At 40.0% G+C, this 17951-nt stretch overlaps 2 protein-coding genes across 2 annotated transcripts; one reads left to right on the top strand and one right to left on the bottom strand.

Moving 5' to 3' along the window:
• Positions 1-1459: 1459 nt before the first annotated feature.
• Positions 1460-8166, bottom strand: rab38c (RAB38c, member of RAS oncogene family). Its single transcript, XM_061702756.1, has 4 exons — positions 7803-8166; positions 5000-5130; positions 4359-4496; positions 1460-1780 (listed from the first exon to the last, which is right to left on the bottom strand). The coding sequence occupies exons 1-4, from the start codon at positions 7993-7995 to the stop codon at positions 1622-1624; spliced, it is 621 nt and encodes a 206-aa protein (XP_061558740.1). The 5' UTR covers positions 7996-8166; the 3' UTR covers positions 1460-1621.
• A 1371-nt stretch (positions 8167-9537) lies between these two features.
• Positions 9538-17373, top strand: LOC133416102 (ras-related protein Rab-39B-like). The gene is made up of 4 exons (XM_061702755.1): positions 9538-9906; positions 11801-12022; positions 12981-13251; positions 14666-17373. Exons 1-4 carry the CDS (start codon positions 9680-9682, stop codon positions 14819-14821), a joined length of 876 nt encoding a protein of 291 aa, XP_061558739.1. The 5' UTR covers positions 9538-9679; the 3' UTR covers positions 14822-17373.
• The last annotated feature ends 578 nt before the right edge of the window (positions 17374-17951 follow it).

Genomic DNA, 17951 nt, shown 5'->3' with positions numbered 1-17951 from the left:
GTGGATTCATACGCTAGCCTAAAAAAAAAATTTTTTTAAATAGAAAAAAAAAACAAAAAACCCTACATTCGCCTTAATAGTAAAGCATTCGAATGCGGAAATGAAACAAAGCTGATCCGCCAAACGTCCCGAGTGTCCCTGAACGCACCTCGGCCGATGCTGATGAGAGTGCGAATAAAGCAAAGGGAAGAAAAAGAAATCACCAAATCGACACAAAATCAACCATGATTCAATTCTCCTCCGTCAAAATACGACAAAGGGGACATTCTTAGACTGCCTCCTCTTCTTCGCGTGTCGTCTCAGTATCTTCCTGCATGCACAACCTTCGCTTTCTGCAGCCGGTCTTCTTACAAAAGCCCGAATTCCTCTATAGAGGTCGCCCCAGAGACTTGTGATGCGCGTGCTTGCGCGCGTGTGCGTGTGCCAGTCAAACTTGTGTGCAAAATGGCAGTGCAATGAATCAGGTGACTAAAGAAGGAGTCTGAGATTGGGCCACTTATTGACTCAGGGGAGGGAATTTTAAAGCAGCAGACTTTTTTTTAAAATTATTTTTAATTATTTTTAAGGCATCAGCTGTTTCACCATCATCTCAGTGCACACTACCAATGAAACAGGGACACATTAGGGAGCAAGTGCATAATGTGTTTTTATATGATGCGTCTGATTGGGGCCATTTTATTGTATTGTTGTTGTCTACAATGACTGCAGTAATGTTTTATTATTTATTTTAAAAAATATTTAAAAATCCACAATTACATAGAAATGTGTGATCGTTGTCTGTAAATGCCAGACTGCAAATGGATGGTGCACGTGCATGTGCAAAGCCACCACTGCCTAATGTAACCATACATAACTGTTACGTAACAGTAAGAGGGCTATTATCTCTAACACATTTTCAGAAATAATCAGATAAGAGAGTTACTTGGTTGTGTAATTTCACACTTGACTTTAAGCAATTGAAAAGTCAATTTTGCATAATGTGTCCCTTTTAAACATGTAGTCATTTTTAAATAACATTTAATACGTTACTGTACCATTGGGTATTTTGACAAAAGCATGTCAGAGATATGTTATGGGGAGCGTTTTGAATTCTGAAAAAAAAAAAATAATAATAATTATACATATGATGTCTCCTTTAATTCATTTTAGGGGCTGTTTACGTTGCTGCTGTTTTGGCCAGCAACAGGGTCCAAATGTGCTCAGCTTTGCCACTAACAGGGTGTACCTATTGAAGTGTCCAATGGGTGTGCCTTCACAGTCGTCATCAATGAAAAGAAAAAACAATGGTGGCAGCATAAGTAGAGCAGCATAAGTAGATTGGATTGCATGTGCAGTGTGGCGCATAGACTGAACCGTTACCAGTGTGTTGCATCACAATGCTTACCACACGTTCATATGAGTCAATAGAAGCAGCTTGCCATTTATACAGTATATGTTTAATAGAGTTAATTCATCTCATTATAAAATAACACTTTGATACAACACTAAAGCTGACACATTCTATATTAAAAAGCATTCATTTGAATGATAAATAAATTATTTTTTTAGACCTATCTACTGTCGTCCCTGATCGGCGTCCACTTCCTGCTGGTCTGTGATTGGCCGGGGCAGGCGGGAGTCGTCACTTGGGACACGACGAGCAGCCGAGGTGCTCCTTGGTGGCGTTGGCGTACCCCGACAGGACCAGGGTGGCGGGCTCCCGCTCCATCGGGGGGCTCTCTTCGTTGCTCAGGATGTGCTCCACCAGGCAGTGAGCGGCCTCCTCGATGTTGCTGTTTTCCTAAAGTAGGGAAAACAATCAATCCATTGCTCCATTTTCTATAGCGCTTGTCCTTATTTGGGTCAAGATGATCAAGAAGATGTAAATTTGGATCTCTTGACTGTGACAGACGTGTTAACCATTACTTTAATGAGCTACCTGAAAATAAAATTTAAAATGGAATAGAACACAAAAGAGAAATACACCTTAAACATAGCAAAGCCTCATCCATTGGCTGCATTAAGGGTACACGTGTGTGGGAAAACATGCAGTCAACAAATTACACTCCTCGGCCTCTTTATTAGGCACACCTGCACTGTTTAATGGGTGGGAAACCCTTTCCAATCAGAAGCTACACAAAAACGTGGAAAAAATATGCAACGTATTATCGTTGTCAGGTGTAAACCAAATAATGTTAATTTCATATTTTTTCCCAAATCCATTCTACTGGTCCGTCTCCACGTCATCTGTTATTTTTACGCATTATTAACCGATTGAAAGTGTTGAGGCGGCACGGTGGACGACTGGTTAGAGCGTCTGCCTCACAGTTCTGAGGACCGGGGTTCAATCCCCGGCCCCGCCTGTGTGGAGTTTGCATGTTCTCCCCGTGCCTGCGTGGGTTTTCTCCAGGCACTCCGGTTTCCTCCCACATCCCAAAAACATGCATGGTAGGTTAATTGAAGTCTCTAAATTGCCCCTGGGTGTGAATGTGAGTGCGAATGGTTGTTTGTTTGTATGTGCCCTGCGATTGGCTGGCAACCAGTTCAGGGTGTGCCCCGCCTCCTGCCCGATGATAGCTAGGATAGGCTCCAGCACTCCCGTGACCCTCGTGAGGATAAGCGGCTCAGAAAATGAATGGATGAAAGTGTTGAAAATAGCTTGAGAACAAATCTATTAACTCTCTTGGATACTTGGCCTGAGAAGCGTTGTTAAACTCCGCCTCTTCCTCTATCTGCGGGAGCCGTGTGGTATTATATCACATCAAGATGGAAATGTTGAATGTTTTTTAGACAGTAATGAGAGAAAATAGTTAGGTTAGACACATTTGAGTAAAACTGTTTTGATCAAAACGAGAGGACTGGTACCAGAGCCCAAGCTGTGCGTGGAGGCGAGTCAGACTATATCTAGTCGGAACTTCTCGAACCCACACACCAGCTCGGGGTCCTTCTCTGCCAGAGCGGTGACATTCCACGTCCCTAGAGCTAGCTTCTGTAGCCGGGGATCGGATCGCCAAGGTCCCCGCCTTCGGCCACTGCCCAGCTCGCACTGCACCCGACCCCTATGGCCCCTCCCACAGGTGGTGAGCCCATGGGAAGGGAGACCCACGTCACCCTTTCGGGCTGTGCCCGGCCGGGCCCCATGGGTGCAGGCCTGGACACCAGGCGCTCGCCTTCGAGCCCCACCTCCAGGCCTGGCTCCAGAGGGCTGCCCGCGTCCATGCAAGGGAAACCTGAGTCCATTTTCTGTCTTCGTCATAAGGGGTCTTTGAGCCGTGCTTTGTCTGGTCCCTCACCTAGGACCTGTTTGCCATGGGTGACCCTACCAGGGGTGTGAAGCCCCAGACAACTTTGCTCCTAGGATCATTGGGACAGACATACCCCTCCACCACGATGAGGTGGTCGGGGATGGTCGGGGATGAGATCCTGCCCCAAGTAGAGGAGTTCAAGTATCTTGGGGTCTTGTTCACGAGTGAGGGAAGAATGGAACGGGAGATCGACAGGCGGATCGGTGCAGCGTCTGCAGTGATGCGGACTTTGTATCGAGCCATCGTGGTAAAGAAGGAGCTAAGCCGGAAGGCGAAGCTCTCGATTTATCGGTCGATCTACTTTCCTACCCTCACCTATGGTCACGAGCTGTGGGTCGTGACCGAAAGAACGAGATCCCGGATACAAGCGGCCGAAATGAGTTTCCTCCGCAGGGTGTCCGGGCTCTCCCTTAGAGATAGGGCGAGAAGCTCTGTCGTCCGGGAGGATCTCAGAGTAGAACCGCTGCTCCTACACATCGAGAGGAGCCAGATGAGGTGGCTGGCACATCTGATTCGGATGCCTGCCGGACGCCTCCCTGGTGAGGTGTTCTGGGCACGTCCCACCAGAAGGAGACCCCGGGGACGACCCAGGACACGCTGGAGAGACTACATCCTTCGGCTGGCCTGGAAACGCCTCGGGATCCCCCCGGAAGAGCTGGCTGGGGAGAAGCTAGTCTGGGTGTTCCTGCGAATGCTACTGCCCCCGCGACCCGACCTCGGATAAGCGGTAGAAAATGGATAGATGGATGGATGTTTTGATCAAAATGGTTTGCTTCGGTTTATTGCATACACTAGATTAATTTCTGCCTATAAGACCTCTTAGTCAGTTTCTTGTGTTGCATCACTCATGGCTAAAAGACCTTTGAAAAAGGGTTTGGAAAGAAAATGTAACTACAGTCGTAATTACTTGGCACCGATTTAGTACCATGTTACTGGAAAGGCATAGGGATGATGATCTGTTGAGTTATTTGGGAATAACAACGGTTTGTCTTGTCGGAGTGTCCCTCTGTGTGATTTAACCCAAGTGAAGCACTCGGTGTTAAACATGGCAACACAACGCGCTGTACAGTATACCTTGGCCGAGGTCAGGAACCAGCCAACGAAGCCGTTGTCTCTGCAGAAGGCGTCCAGTCTGGGCTGCTGGCACGTCGCTTGGTCGGCCTTGTTGGCTAAGAGGACCGCGGGAACGGGCCTCCCGTGGTTCAGTGTCACCTGCGGACAAAAAATGGGATTGAAGTGTACCAAATATATCCTCATGTCACATTTGTATGATATTGGACTTGACAAGTGACTGTGTATCATCCATTCCATGCTAATAGATCACAGAGTGCAATGCGGGAAAATGAACTTAAACAAGCAGCTAGATAGATAGATAGATAGATAGATAGATAGATAGATAGATAGATAGATAGATAGATAGATAGATAGATAGATAGATAGATAGATAGATAGATAGATAGATAGATAGATAGATAGATTGATTGATTGATTGATTGACTCAAAAAAATGTCCAAGTGGTGTATATGTGTAGATTTATAGGACATTGGGGGTGGTATTCACGGGAGGTATTTGAAACTGTCCCATCTATCTGTCTGTTGATCTTTGAAGGGACAAGGGGGAATTCCGAAACAGTGAAAAAGTAAAACAGCATAAGAATGATCATAACATAAGGAACAGAAGTCAGTTTATGAGAAATGTCTGCTGAATGTTCTGACCTTGGAGTCCAGGTCGTCCTTCCACTTGAGCACGGCGTCAAACGTGGACGCTCGCGTGCTGTCGAAGACCACCAGCGCGCCCACTGCTTCCCGGTAGTAGACGCGCGTCATGTTGCCATAGCGCTCTTGTCCTAAGACACACACAAATATATGCAATACACTGTATATCGTCGCTGTTGGGCAAAATCGTCGCATTTCCAAAACAATTCCTTTTCAGGTAATGAAATAAACGCTATCTTGCTTGAGTGACCAAACGCCGCATCAATCAAGTTGGAATTATACCTTATATTGCCATCATATGCCTGTATCATTGTGCAACAACATCAACACAACACCACCCCAAAATTATCCTCAATCCCTCATTGAATACATTCAAAAAAAGTGATGCAATAAATAAAACAATAAGTTGACTAAGCAGTAAACTAAGCTGCATGCAAACTTAGCTTCGCTGCTGGTGTGTCTTTCTCCACTGAAGCGTTACAGCCACCCATTTTTAACAAAACAGGCTTACTCAAATGTATCGAATTTAAACGTCTAAAAACATTCAGATTTTCAGCCTTGAGGCAACAAGATGCCTCCGCGGCTCCCACAGAGCGAGCGAAGAGGCAGAGTTTCACAACTCGACAGTTGAAGTGTCCAAGAGGGTTGAGAGATTTGCTCTCAAGCTATTCTATATATATATATTATATAAAAATAACCCTCAATGTAACGGTTATATCGGACGACGACCCTCTCTCCCCTCTTAGTACATTCTCTCGAGGTTCCACTGTATTTAACTTTTTTGTACAACACATTTTATCTTTAACAACTGTTTGTTTTTAAACAATGTCTATTTACACTACAACTGTTTAGAACATTCATTAAATCCTGGCCTGTAACCTTTCACGACGGCAACAGTTTGACACAGGACCAGACCAATCTCCAGCGGGAGGAAAAAACACTTGTTAGCTTTTGCATGTTTTGATTCCACGGTGGGCGTCATGTGACTGACGTTTTCCACATGGGAGTCGCTGGCCACATTCCACAAGCAGGCAACAAATGACAGGCATGGGGAGGGTTGTGGAACACACACACACAGACAACACACACAGTCTCTTATTAATTTACGTGGATGTTTCCATAGAGACGGTGAAAATAACATCTGTAGAAAATATATGGGATTTTTTTTCGTGTAATAATGTGCTTCAAGTTCACTCAATTCAGAGATGTCCTTGTGTTCATAAAACATTCTAAAACCAATTCTGTGTTTTGTAGGTCAACGTGCTAAGCAGTTAAACGTTAAATAAAAAATAAATAATAATAAAATAAAAAAAGCTTGGTCTGACACAGCAAAAACTTTTTTTTCAATATTAAAACATTATGAACAATACGTTCAAAAAAAGTTTTTTTTTTTTAATGTGATACAACATTTAACTTTTAAATTTGTTATATTCCAAATAAAATTTAGTGGAATAATAATTAATTTACTTTTATAATTTTAATTTAAAAAATATGTGATGAGTATTCATTACCATATTTTTTCACATTTAGAAAAAAACAATTATTGATATACCGGTATTTAATTAATATAAATATGAAATATTTTTTAAATAAAATAATTACTCAAGCTCATTAAAAAATATATTATTCAAAAATCATGTAATTATAATAATTAACCAAATGGTTGATTTAAATAAATGTAAAATTGTTTTTTGATAATAGTTCATTTGAAATCTTAAATGAAGAAAAACTTTTTAATTTTCATTAAACTAAAAATATATATAAAAAACTTCCTAGATTTAATTTAATAAATAATAATAATAATAATAGGCGGCACGGTGGACGACTGGTTAGAGTGTCTGTCTCACAGTTCTGGGGTCCGGGGTTCAATTCCCGGCCCCACCTGTGTGGAGTTTGCATGTTCTCCTCGTACCTGCGTGGGTTTTCTCCGGGCACTCTGGTTTCCTCCCACATCCCAAAAACATGCATGGTAAGTTAATTGACAACTAAATTGCCCGTAGGTGTGAATGTGAGTGTGAATGGTTGTTTGTTTAAATGTGCCCTGCGATTGGCTGGCAAACAGTTCAGGTCATGGGGAGAACATGCAAACTCCACACAGGCGGGGACGGGGACGGGGATTGAACCCCGCACCTCAGAACTGTGAGGCTGACGCTCTAACCAGTCGGCCACCGTGCATAATAATAATAATAATAATAATAATAATAATATTAATTCATATTCATTTACAGATATTGGTATAATGTAATAAATGAGAATTAATTCACACTTATTTGATTTAAATTCATTTAAGCTAATAAATTAAAAAGATCACATGACAAATGTTCATTATTTTTTTATTTTTTTTTAAGTTCCTGAATTTAAAAAAGAATAGTGTAATATCTTTCAACAACACACACAGTGCAGCAACACAGACAATATAACAATGCTCACATGCATATATTCCTTTTCCTCTGGGCAGAATGGCTAATATTACTGTGGCCTAGTGAGCAGTTGCGACCGTCTCCTTCACATATGTCGGTGTGTCCGTCTCATACCGACCCCATTTGGCCAAGGGACGCACACCAGAAGGAATGGCACAATTCCATTGAATTGGATTAAGGCTGGGACGGATTAGTAGCATTTCCATTCATTTTGATGGGGAAAGATAATTTGAGTGTTTTGAATTACGAGTGTGGTCACAAATTAAATTTGTATCTCAATGCATCACTTTACAGACAACTTTTGTCAAATACTCTGGTGAAGTAGGTATATGTGAAAAATGGACTTAACGACAGTCATGTAAATATTCGTAGTGTGTCCTCACCTGCTATGTCCCAGAGCTGCAGGCGGACGACGGTGTCCGGGTCCCACTGGAGCACCTTGAGGGCGAAGTCGACGCCGATGGTGGCGCGGTAGTGCTGCGAGAAGATATGGTGCACGTAGCGCTTGATGATGGACGTCTTGCCCACGCCCAGGTCCCCGATCACCAACACTTTGAACAGGAGCTCCCGCTGCATGGCTCAAAAGCCAAAGTCCCTCAACAACTAGAACTTAGTTACAAGTGGAGGTTGCAAAACCGAGAGTTTGGAGTGGTCATTTACTCGCAATCTGTTCGCTTTCCACGGCGTATTGGAGAGGACCGCTTGAAAATGAGGAGTTCTGACCTCTGTGGACCTCCCACTCCTACGTGACTCCTGGCTGGGAGCGACTCCCACGGGAGATGCTGCTGTGTTCATGTGCTTGACTGAAATGTGGGATTTTGGTGTACCTCCCAACAGAAACCTGAAATCGCAATGAATGTCGTATTCATTCATTCATTCATGCAAACTTTCTTTCAATGTCGAGATCATTTCCAATGATGTCGAGAGGACATAAAACAGAAACAAAACAACAACAGAGCAAACATGATCAAAAACAGGTTCATTCAAAAGCAAACAAAAAGTGCAAATGTTTATCTGAAATAAAATGCAGTTGGTAAAATTGTTTTGATAAAAAAACGAATCAATCCACTCAATTCATGCAATTTTTTTTTCATTTTGTTATTTATAATTAATTGGATTATAATTAATTTGCCAATGTAGAAAAACGTTTATTTTAATTAGAAAACATTTGTTACAATTAACTTCATTATAATTATTTATTTTTTATTTATGTTTTATTAAAAATAATGTTAAGTAATTATTTGTATTTAATTATAATTATTTAACCAATTATGGAATGAGAAAAATGGGGAATTATTTAATTTAACAACAAAAAATTCTGGTTCTTTTAAATTTTATTGTTTAAATTCATTATTATTAATTAACCAATTATTTATTTTAAAGAAATGTAAAACTGATTTTTAAAATAAAATGTGATTAATACTAATTTATAGTATTTATTCACAATTAATTTAATTACAATCAATCAAAATGTTTCTAAATAGAAACATTTATTCTCATTTTTATTTTCGTCGGTAATCAACCAATTGTTCAATTTTTAAAAATGTAAAACTAACTGTTTAATCATTCATGCTATTTTGTTATTTTTTATTTATAATTAATTACAATTATAGTTAATTTACAAATTATTTAATATGTATTTTAATTATATATATATATATATATATATATTACAGTTAAACTAATTACAATTAATTAGGCAATTGTTTTATTAAAAATGAAATTGTTAATTTCAGTAATATTTATGTAGTTTACAATATTTCAATTAAATAAAATATTTAAAAATAATTTTGGTATAAAGTATGATTAGTTTTAGAAGTACAATAATAATCCACGCTCATTGTTAAATTTTATTTTTCATTATTATATATGACACGTAAAATAGCTTTGTGAAATAATACTGCATTGTAAATGCTCGGCATAAGTACAGTGAATATTTGCATTCAAACACTATCAACTGGTGGTTGCTGTTTTAGCTAATCACAGCATAATGCCATATCAAGTGCTGCATTGTTTGAGTTTAGCTGGTGGTCCGAAATCTCCGACGACCGCGAAGGCGTCACGGCTGTCGGCCGATTTGCGCTGCGCCTCTTGCGCGTGCATTTACGGTAAATGCAAACGTGAACAACGGTGCTGATGAGGGCGAGCGGATGTGTGTGTGTGTGTGTGTGAAGCCGTCGTGTTTCCCGTCCTCCTGGCTGCCATTTCATCGCAAATAGCAACGCATATACGCGCGTCTTTGTGCTTAAGACGCCATTTAATGATCCATTTCATAGTTTGTTTTTACAGCGATGCACAGCTGGTAAACAACAACAGTGTTTTGTTTTGTTTCTCTCTCTCTCTCTCTCTCTCTCTCTCTCGCTCTCTCTCTCTGTCTCTCTCTCTCTCTCTCGCTCTCTCTCTCCTATGCGGAGGTTTGTTTTTGAAGGCATCGCCGTCGATATGGGGCTTATTGTGTTTTACACATATTGAGCTCTCAGCTTCAAGGTAAGTAAGCATCTGCTCGTATTGACTGGATTGATGATGGATGTATTATGTATCGTATATTAGTGCAGTAGCAGGATGCTAACTGGTTAGGCCTACAGCAGGGGTGCGGAACCTGTGGCTCGCGGGCCACAAGGGGCCAGCAAAAGCATTGGATGCGGACTCTCATGCAATATTAAAAAATAAATAAATGAATAAAAATCAAAACTGGCCCAAACGGGGCAAATATTTGTTTCACAAGTGTTGATCATTCGGAATCATTTGTCGTTCAATTTTGTGTTCATTAATTTAGTTTCGGTCCCTGGAGGACTTTGTAAAGACTGAAATTGGACCAAATACAGTAATAATAATAATAATAATAGTTCTACTAAATGTAATTACCCTAACTTTTTCGATTGAATTACTTTAAAATGTTTTGAATTTATTTGGCTGTTTATTTTTTTCGCCGTGTATGAATTAATGTTTTAAATGAGATGAATGAATTTTAAATGACTAAATATATCCTAACTAAGCAATTATATAATAAAATATAATTTTAAAAATGTTTGCAAAAATCTTATTTTTAAAGAAAGAAGTTAACCAATTACTTAATCATATACATGAATAAATACATTTTATCTAACCAATTATTTAATAAAATGTTATTAAATAATTCAACAAATGTTGAATGTATATGAACTTTTTTTTTTTTTTTTTTTTTTTACAATTTATTATTATTTATCATAAATAAATAAATCACAAAATAATGAATTTCAAGAATGAATAAATACAGGCACTCAAAACGAAATACCTTTGTCACGCACTTTATTAGGTACAACTACACCGTTTAAGAGATGGGGGCGTTTTTCCTCCATAAACAAAATTATGAAAAAAAAATGCAACGTGTCTGTTATTAGCGCAGCACAGTGCCTTAGCACATCTGCCTCAAAGTGGAGAAGTTCATTGAAGACTCTAGAATGTCCATAGGTGTGAGTGTTTGTTTGTCTATACTGTGTGTGCCCTGCGATTGACTGGCGACCAGTCCGGGGTGTACCCCGCCTCTCGCCCAAGGTCAGATGGGATAGGCTACAGCACACCCGCAACCCCAATGAGGATGGACGTATGTTTACTTGTAAAATTGAGACACCAAGAACTAGTAGGCTAACTCCACCTTTGTTATTTTGCGGGACAGTGATTTCAAATTTTATGGCTGCATTAAAATCTGGGGGATTTTTATCGTTATATGGCCATGATTGCTTCTTCTGGATACTTGTTTATACAGAAATTGTGGTTTTCCTCAGATTTTGGCATTTTGTCAAATATTGTATAATGATTTAGGACTTTGATCTTACTGGATAGTCATTCATTTAATCCGAGGTACTGCTATGATTTTCAGTTTCATGGGTTGGATTCCGGTCGATGTCATCGAGGTTGGCTAAAATAAAAGGAACAGAGATTACAAAAAAAAAAAAAAAAAAAAAAAAGCTTAGCGCAATAGTGGTCGAAGTCAAATCGTTCGTCAAATCTATCAATATTTTATGAAAGACCATTAACGTTCACTAACAATAAAACAGTAAAATCTCTTAACCTCACTTTCTAGGATGTTTTGGCTGGAGGTGAAGCCGGGTTTCATGGGTGCGGCCATCTTGCAAATGGGAGTTGTCACAGTTGCAAAGCATGACTTAACGATCTGAGTGTTTTTTGAATCTGTGAATCTCACTTACTGGGATGTTTTTGCAGAAGATGAAGCCCGGTTTCATCTTGTAAATGGGAGTTGGTCCAGTGTTGCACTGATGAATCAGGAAAAGCAAAGACATGCCTGTATTAATTTCTGCACTTAATTTAACAATGACAAAATGGAATTAGCCCACTGTGTTCTTCTCGTCAATTGTGACTGTAAGTTGTGCTTTCTCGACAGACTTGACATGGACACGATCTGGCTCTACCAGTTCCGTCTGATCGTGATCGGAGACTCCACGGTGGGCAAGTCTTGTTTGATCCGCAGGTTCACCGAGGGTCATTTCGCCCATGTGTCGGACCCCACCGTCGGCGTGGACTTCTTCTCGCGTCTGCTGGAGATCGAGCCGGGCAAGAGGGTCAAGCTCCAGATCTGGGACACTGCTGGTCAGGAGAGGTTCAGGTGACCTTTACCACTGTATTACAAAACTAAAATACGGTGCTGCCTTGACTTGTGGGTGTACTACATTCCGTGACCAACCTCATAACTCAAATCATCTTTCCCAATTGAAATGAATAGAAATGCCATTAAGAGGTTCCAGAATCCCAAAAACCGACAAAATTTGTTTTGAATAAGAAAAATACCACACTACAGTTTTGTACTCTGTAAAAACATAAAGAAGACGGTTGCAACTAACATAACTATTGTCTATTTACCTAAGCAACATTAACTTGTCTTACGAAAGCCTACTAGCTTGATGCTAAAACACAATGTAAAACGCCGTAGACACGCTAACGAAGCTAGCATCAATTGTGCGGTAATTATAAACCTTTAACATCTAATATTTCAAGAAACACAATAACAACAGATGCAGACAGATATAACAATACTCAGGCATATATTCTTTATCATCTGCAAAAAAAACCCAACTAATATTACTGCAGCTTATTTGTGAAGGTCTTCTTCTGTGTTTCATCATCAAACCTATATATAGTGAATCTGTATGTATTATACTGCCCCTAGTGGCCAATATACACAGCAGAATGAGCAGAACAATACCCATTGAATTACCATGATATTTAATGCCTTTACAATATTGTAGAGTGCTATTTTTCTTATTAAAAAAATGACAGAAGTGTTTGTGGATGTTTTTTGGGACACTGGAACAGAAGAATGGCATTTCCATTCCTTTCAATGGCGAAACATAATTTGAGATACGAGTGTTTTGAGTTACGCGTGTGATCAACTCCTAAGTCAAAGCACAACTGTACTTTTATAAAAGACAGCGCTTGACTGTAAATGAATGGGAGTCCCACAAGGGTCAATTCTTAGTCCACTTCTGTTCATTTTCATGTTTACGCCTTTGTTGCATCGTTTTGTTGAAATAGGTCATCCTAAATACTAGTTATTACCTCCCCAGGTCTATCACCAGAGCCTACTACCGTAACTCTGTTGGCGGGCTCCTGCTCTTTGACATTACCAACCGCCGCTCGTTCCAGAACGTGCACAGCTGGCTGGAGGAGGCGCAGAGTCATGTTCAGCCGCAGAGTATCGTCTTCCTGCTAGTGGGCCACAAGTGCGACCTGGAGGCCCAGCGGCAGGTGAGCCGGCAGGAGGCAGAGAAGCTGGCGGCGGCCTTCGGGATGAACTACGTGGAGACGTCTGCACGAGACGCCATCAACGTGGAGATGGTTTGTTCAGCTTTTTACAATACTCCCACTAAAAAGTTGGAATACCAAGGGGAAAATGCAGCATTCAAGGAATAAATGACCCAATCTTACACGATTAGTTTTATGCCGGCTGCACAACGAGCAATGCAGCAGAACCCGACTGAACTCTCGCACAGTGTGGTCGGAATCACTGTCGCACAGATGTAGCAACGTCACAGATTACAGCCGATCAAAATGCACATAAACTTTCCCACATGCTAAAAATATAGTTCTGCGTTTTAAACTAGCAAGACCCAGTCAGCCGCCACGCTGCCGCCAAGCCATACAAATACAGTATATAAAGTTACATACATGTATATTTTGTTTTAGAACAATACTTAACTGTATTTATAGTTTCATATACCTGTGGAGGAAATAGCGTAGCTTGCAGTCTCTATTGGGAAAATTCACGCAAGCTATCTACATACTCCGCTGGTAACATTCAAGTGAATGGCGGCAAGAAATAGATCCCTTCTTCTCTTTTACACTCGCCCACGTTCTCTCTCTGTAGCCACCCACTTCTTCCTTGACTGTCATGCTATCTTTTTATGGTTTAATAAAAGTGTAAAAGTACATATTGTATGTGGAACCTCAAAAGCCCATACAAGCTCGCCGTTTAACGCCGCAGGGCATCCGTAGACCACATCACTCAATGTGCGGGTGTGACTCGCCAACTGTCATTTTTTTTGCAATGGTCCAGTCCAGGCGGCACGGTGCGACTGGTTAGCGCGTCAGCCTCACAGTTCCGAGGAGCGGGGTTCAATCCCCGGCCCCGCCTGTGTGGAGTTTGCATGTTCTCCCCGTACTTGCGTGGGTTTTCTCCGGGAACTCCGGTTTCCTCCCACATCCCAAAAACATACATTAATTGGAGACTCTAAATTGCCCGTAGGTGTGACTGTGAGTGTGAATGGTTGTTTGTTTGTATGTGCCCTGCGATTGCCTGGCAACCAGTTCAGGGTGTACCCGGCCTCCTGCCCGATGACAGCTGGGATAGGCTCCAGCACGCCCGCGACCCTTGTGAGGAGAAGCGGTTCAGAAAATGGATGGATGGATGGTCTAGTCCAAGTCGGGTTCGGCCACTTTGCACGGGGTGCGGCGGGCCCAAGCTAAAGCACTAAAAAGTACTTTCTGAGTCTTATATCAATCTCTGAACCTCGCTTTCTATTCTAGGGTGTTTTAGCGGGTAGTGAAGCCTGTTTTTATGGGCGAATCGTTAGTTGGCCCAGTCTTACACTGATGACTCAGGAGACGTGCAGTCATGCGTGCATTCTTAAATGTCAAAATTGGAACTAACCTTTGGTTTTGACCAATATTGATCTGAAAAAAATTCTGCACTTAACTTGATCGAGTTAGCCCGCTCTCTGTGGCTCATTTGAGTGTATTTTGTCTCCTGAAGGCGTTCATGGACCTGACGAGGCAGATCTTCGAGCTGGTGCGCGGCGGCGACATCAAAATCCAGGACGGCTGGGAGGGCGTCAAGAGTGGACTGGTCCCGAACACCGTGCACTCCTCGGAGGAGGTCACCAAGGCGGGTCGCCAGTGCCTCTGCTGAGCTCATTTCTTTTGGACTCCATCTGTTGGAGATGGGCCCTCACTTCGTCTATGACTACACTGCGGGCCCCGCTCTTTCTTAAACTATTTCCAAGTTGCAGTAACACGCTTTACTTGTCATGTGTTGACTACTTGCTCGGTGCAAATCACACTTTGGTCTCTCGATTAAAAGCACAAGAAGCCCCCTCGTGTCGTTCAACATGGTAGCTTTGCTGCTTTTTTGACATGCGCACTTACACTTAAACACAATTTGTAATGACTATTGACACTCATGTGGATACACAACTCAACAGAAATTAGACAGCCTCTTCACCTCAATGTGGACATACAAATACAAGAAATTTTATGTACAGTACATGTATATAGTCAGAAAGAGGCGACACTCTCACTTCACAACCCAACAATAAATAGTCCCAAGGAGTATTAGGGCCACAACTAAAAATCACAAAAATAAAAAGTAGGCAAATTCCTAACCAAAAAATAATTACCAGAAAAAAAGTCTTCACATTGACAGAAAAAAGACATAATTTTCAGAGAAATTTGTAAGATAATTCTTTTAAGAATAAAGTATTATGAAAAAGCTACTAAGTGAGAATAAAGTCATAAGCATACCAGAAAAGGTCGTAAATTCACAGAAAAAATGTCCGAGTTAGAAGGATTTTTTTTTTCCAGAATGATAATGATAATGTTACATGGATAAAGTTGAAGTAATGTGGGAAAGAAATTGCAATTAATACAAATTTATTAGTACGACAAAAATACCTTTATGACTAAAAAATAGCAACGTGACAAGAAAAAAAAGTCATGGTATTCCATCCATCCATCCATCCATTTTCTGAGCCGCTTCTCCTCACTAAGGTCGCGGGCGTGCTGGAGCCAATCCCAGCTAACATCGGGCAGGAGGCGGGGTACACCCTGAACTGCTTGCCAGCCAATAAAAAAAAAAGAAATTCTGAAGAAAAAAGACACTTTTTTTAACAAGAAATTGGTCATAGTTTTACAAAAACAGTCATGCTTTTACATACTTTCACTAAAACGTGAAATAAATTGCTATTAATAAAGTAGTAATTGTCCCATAAAAAAAATATTTCATGATGAAAAAAATAGTTTCATTACAGTCATGATATTAAGACAAAAGCAATTCCAAAGAAAAATATTTTTTTTTGAGAATAGGTCATAATTTTACAAAAAATAGTCATCACATGAAAAGTCGTCATTTTATGAGAAACATTTCTTAACATTACGAGACAAAAGAACATGTCATTTTACAAGAAAATGGCCATGATATTACAAGTAAAAAGTAACAATCTTAAAAGAATAAAGTTGTGATGTTACGGAAAAAAAAAAAATCATCATTTTAGAGAAACAAACAGTTAATTTTAAGAGAAAAAAAGACATAATTATATTATGAGGGGGGGGAAAGCAGATTTGACAAGAAATAGGTATTTCACCGAAATACATTTGTCATTTTACGAGGAGGAAGTCATAATTTCATGACATAAATCATTGTAATCAATGCGAGAATAAAGTGGTGGTGGTACGAGATCTTCCAATCATGAAAGAATCAAATTTCTAAATTTTTTAATACATTTTATTTAGTTAATTTTTCCCGACGAAAGAGAATTTTTTTTAAATTTTATAATAATTTTGTAAAATTATGAGAAAAAAGCCTTGTCTTTTCACAGGAAAAAAAATCACAATGTCACAACAATGAAGTTGTGACGTTATAAGAAAAAAAGTAATACAACATGAAAAAGACAAACAGAGTGGTATTGTGTGTTACAAAGCCCCATACATGACATGCGGAAAAAATAATATTTTGTGCACACAAAATACTAACTTGTGTGCACATATTAGTTTCTTTTTTTTCCCATGTCATGTCTGAGGCTCTGTAGTGTGCTGTTGAGGATCTTTTCAAGCCCCTCAATTGACTATTTTCCATGTGGCCCAAATACTCCTTAATAATCCCGAATACTCCTTAATACTCCTTTTTGGCTTCATAGGGACAGTCAAACATGCATCCACTTTGACTCAATGCTTTTAAATTTTAATTGCTGATGTGAGTCTCTTTTGAGTGCCTTTTGGAGGAAGGAAACCTGTGTCCATGTGTGTTTTATTATTCATGTACCTGTACAATGGATATAGAAGGTCTACACACCCCTGAAAAGCCTGATAGAACAGTTGAACTTTATTGAGGGTCAATAAGGGGCACCTTAAATGGAAGCAGCTGTGTTGCTGACTACTGTTGAACATGACTTTGAATTAATTCTGATCACAGTCACCTTAGGAGGGTGTGCACACTTGTGCAACTACATTGCATCACTTCTTTATTTTTACCACCCCTCTTGAAAATATTTCTTTTTTTTTTTGTAAAGGTTATTTTATATATATAGATATACATCACAATGACCTGGGATTTCAACAGGGGTGTGTAGACTTTTGATATCCACTGAAGGTAACAAATGTGTAACATGATTCATTTGAACGCTGGCTTTGTCTTATGGGGATTAATTAATAAACTAGCACGTGTGTCATCAGTAGAAAATAAACTGTGGAAATATCAGTGAGGCTTTGGTGGTGTCATTCAGGGCGTGTGACCAGTAGAGGGCGCACTCATTTAAAAAAAAGTCCCAAACATCAAGTGGTTTGCATTCAGATGTTGGCAGTTTTTTTTTTTTTTTTTTTGTCCTGTTCGGCTGTTAGGTCACGCAGAAGGGAAAATCTGTATCCCTTTTATGCCAGAACAGTTTCACTGTGTCACAGTGGAGTTTTTAAGCTTCCGCTGTGGTTTGTTTTAATATTGACATAAATTAACATCACATTATGTAGCCAATTTGTTTTAGGTGTTACTAGGACAAACAAGCCAAAGGCGACACTTCAATGTTGTAATCATGTCAACCAAACGTCACTTTTTTTAATTTGGCCTTTTAATTCACTGCCAGCCTTCCCAGTTAACATGGATACTGTATTTGACTTCTAAAGCCGTCAATGGCAGTGAATGTGTTAAACATCACAATTTTTGTTTCAAATAATAAGAAACATCCGGGCATTTTTCTACAAAAGAGTCAAGCTTTTGGTCACACTTTTCCTAATGATTTACTTTTGATTTGTGGGCAAGACAATTTGGGTAG

Source organism: Phycodurus eques, chromosome 17 (genome assembly GCF_024500275.1).
Source record: "Phycodurus eques isolate BA_2022a chromosome 17, UOR_Pequ_1.1, whole genome shotgun sequence".
Classification (NCBI taxonomy): domain Eukaryota; kingdom Metazoa; phylum Chordata; class Actinopteri; order Syngnathiformes; family Syngnathidae; genus Phycodurus; species Phycodurus eques.
This window is presented reverse-complemented; position numbering and strand designations above follow the sequence as displayed.

Bases quoted from the DNA above. Each gene is read 5' to 3' on its own strand.
- LOC133416102 (XM_061702755.1), top strand. From the start codon at position 9,680: ATGATCCATTTCATAGTTTGTTTTTACAGCGATGCACAGCTGGTAAAC. The intron at 12,023-12,980 runs GTGACCTTTACC...TTACCTCCCCAG, and splicing joins GCTGGTCAGGAGAGGTTCAG to GTCTATCACCAGAGCCTACT. The intron at 13,252-14,665 runs GTTTGTTCAGCT...TGTCTCCTGAAG, and splicing joins ACGCCATCAACGTGGAGATG to GCGTTCATGGACCTGACGAG.
- rab38c (XM_061702756.1), bottom strand. From the start codon at position 7,995: ATGCAGCGGGAGCTCCTGTTCAAAGTGTTGGTGATCGGGGACCTGGGC. The intron at 5,131-7,802 runs GTGAGGACACAC...TGTGTGTCTTAG, and splicing joins GCAGCTCTGGGACATAGCAG to GACAAGAGCGCTATGGCAAC. The intron at 4,497-4,999 runs GTCAGAACATTC...TTTTGTCCGCAG, and splicing joins AGGACGACCTGGACTCCAAG to GTGACACTGAACCACGGGAG.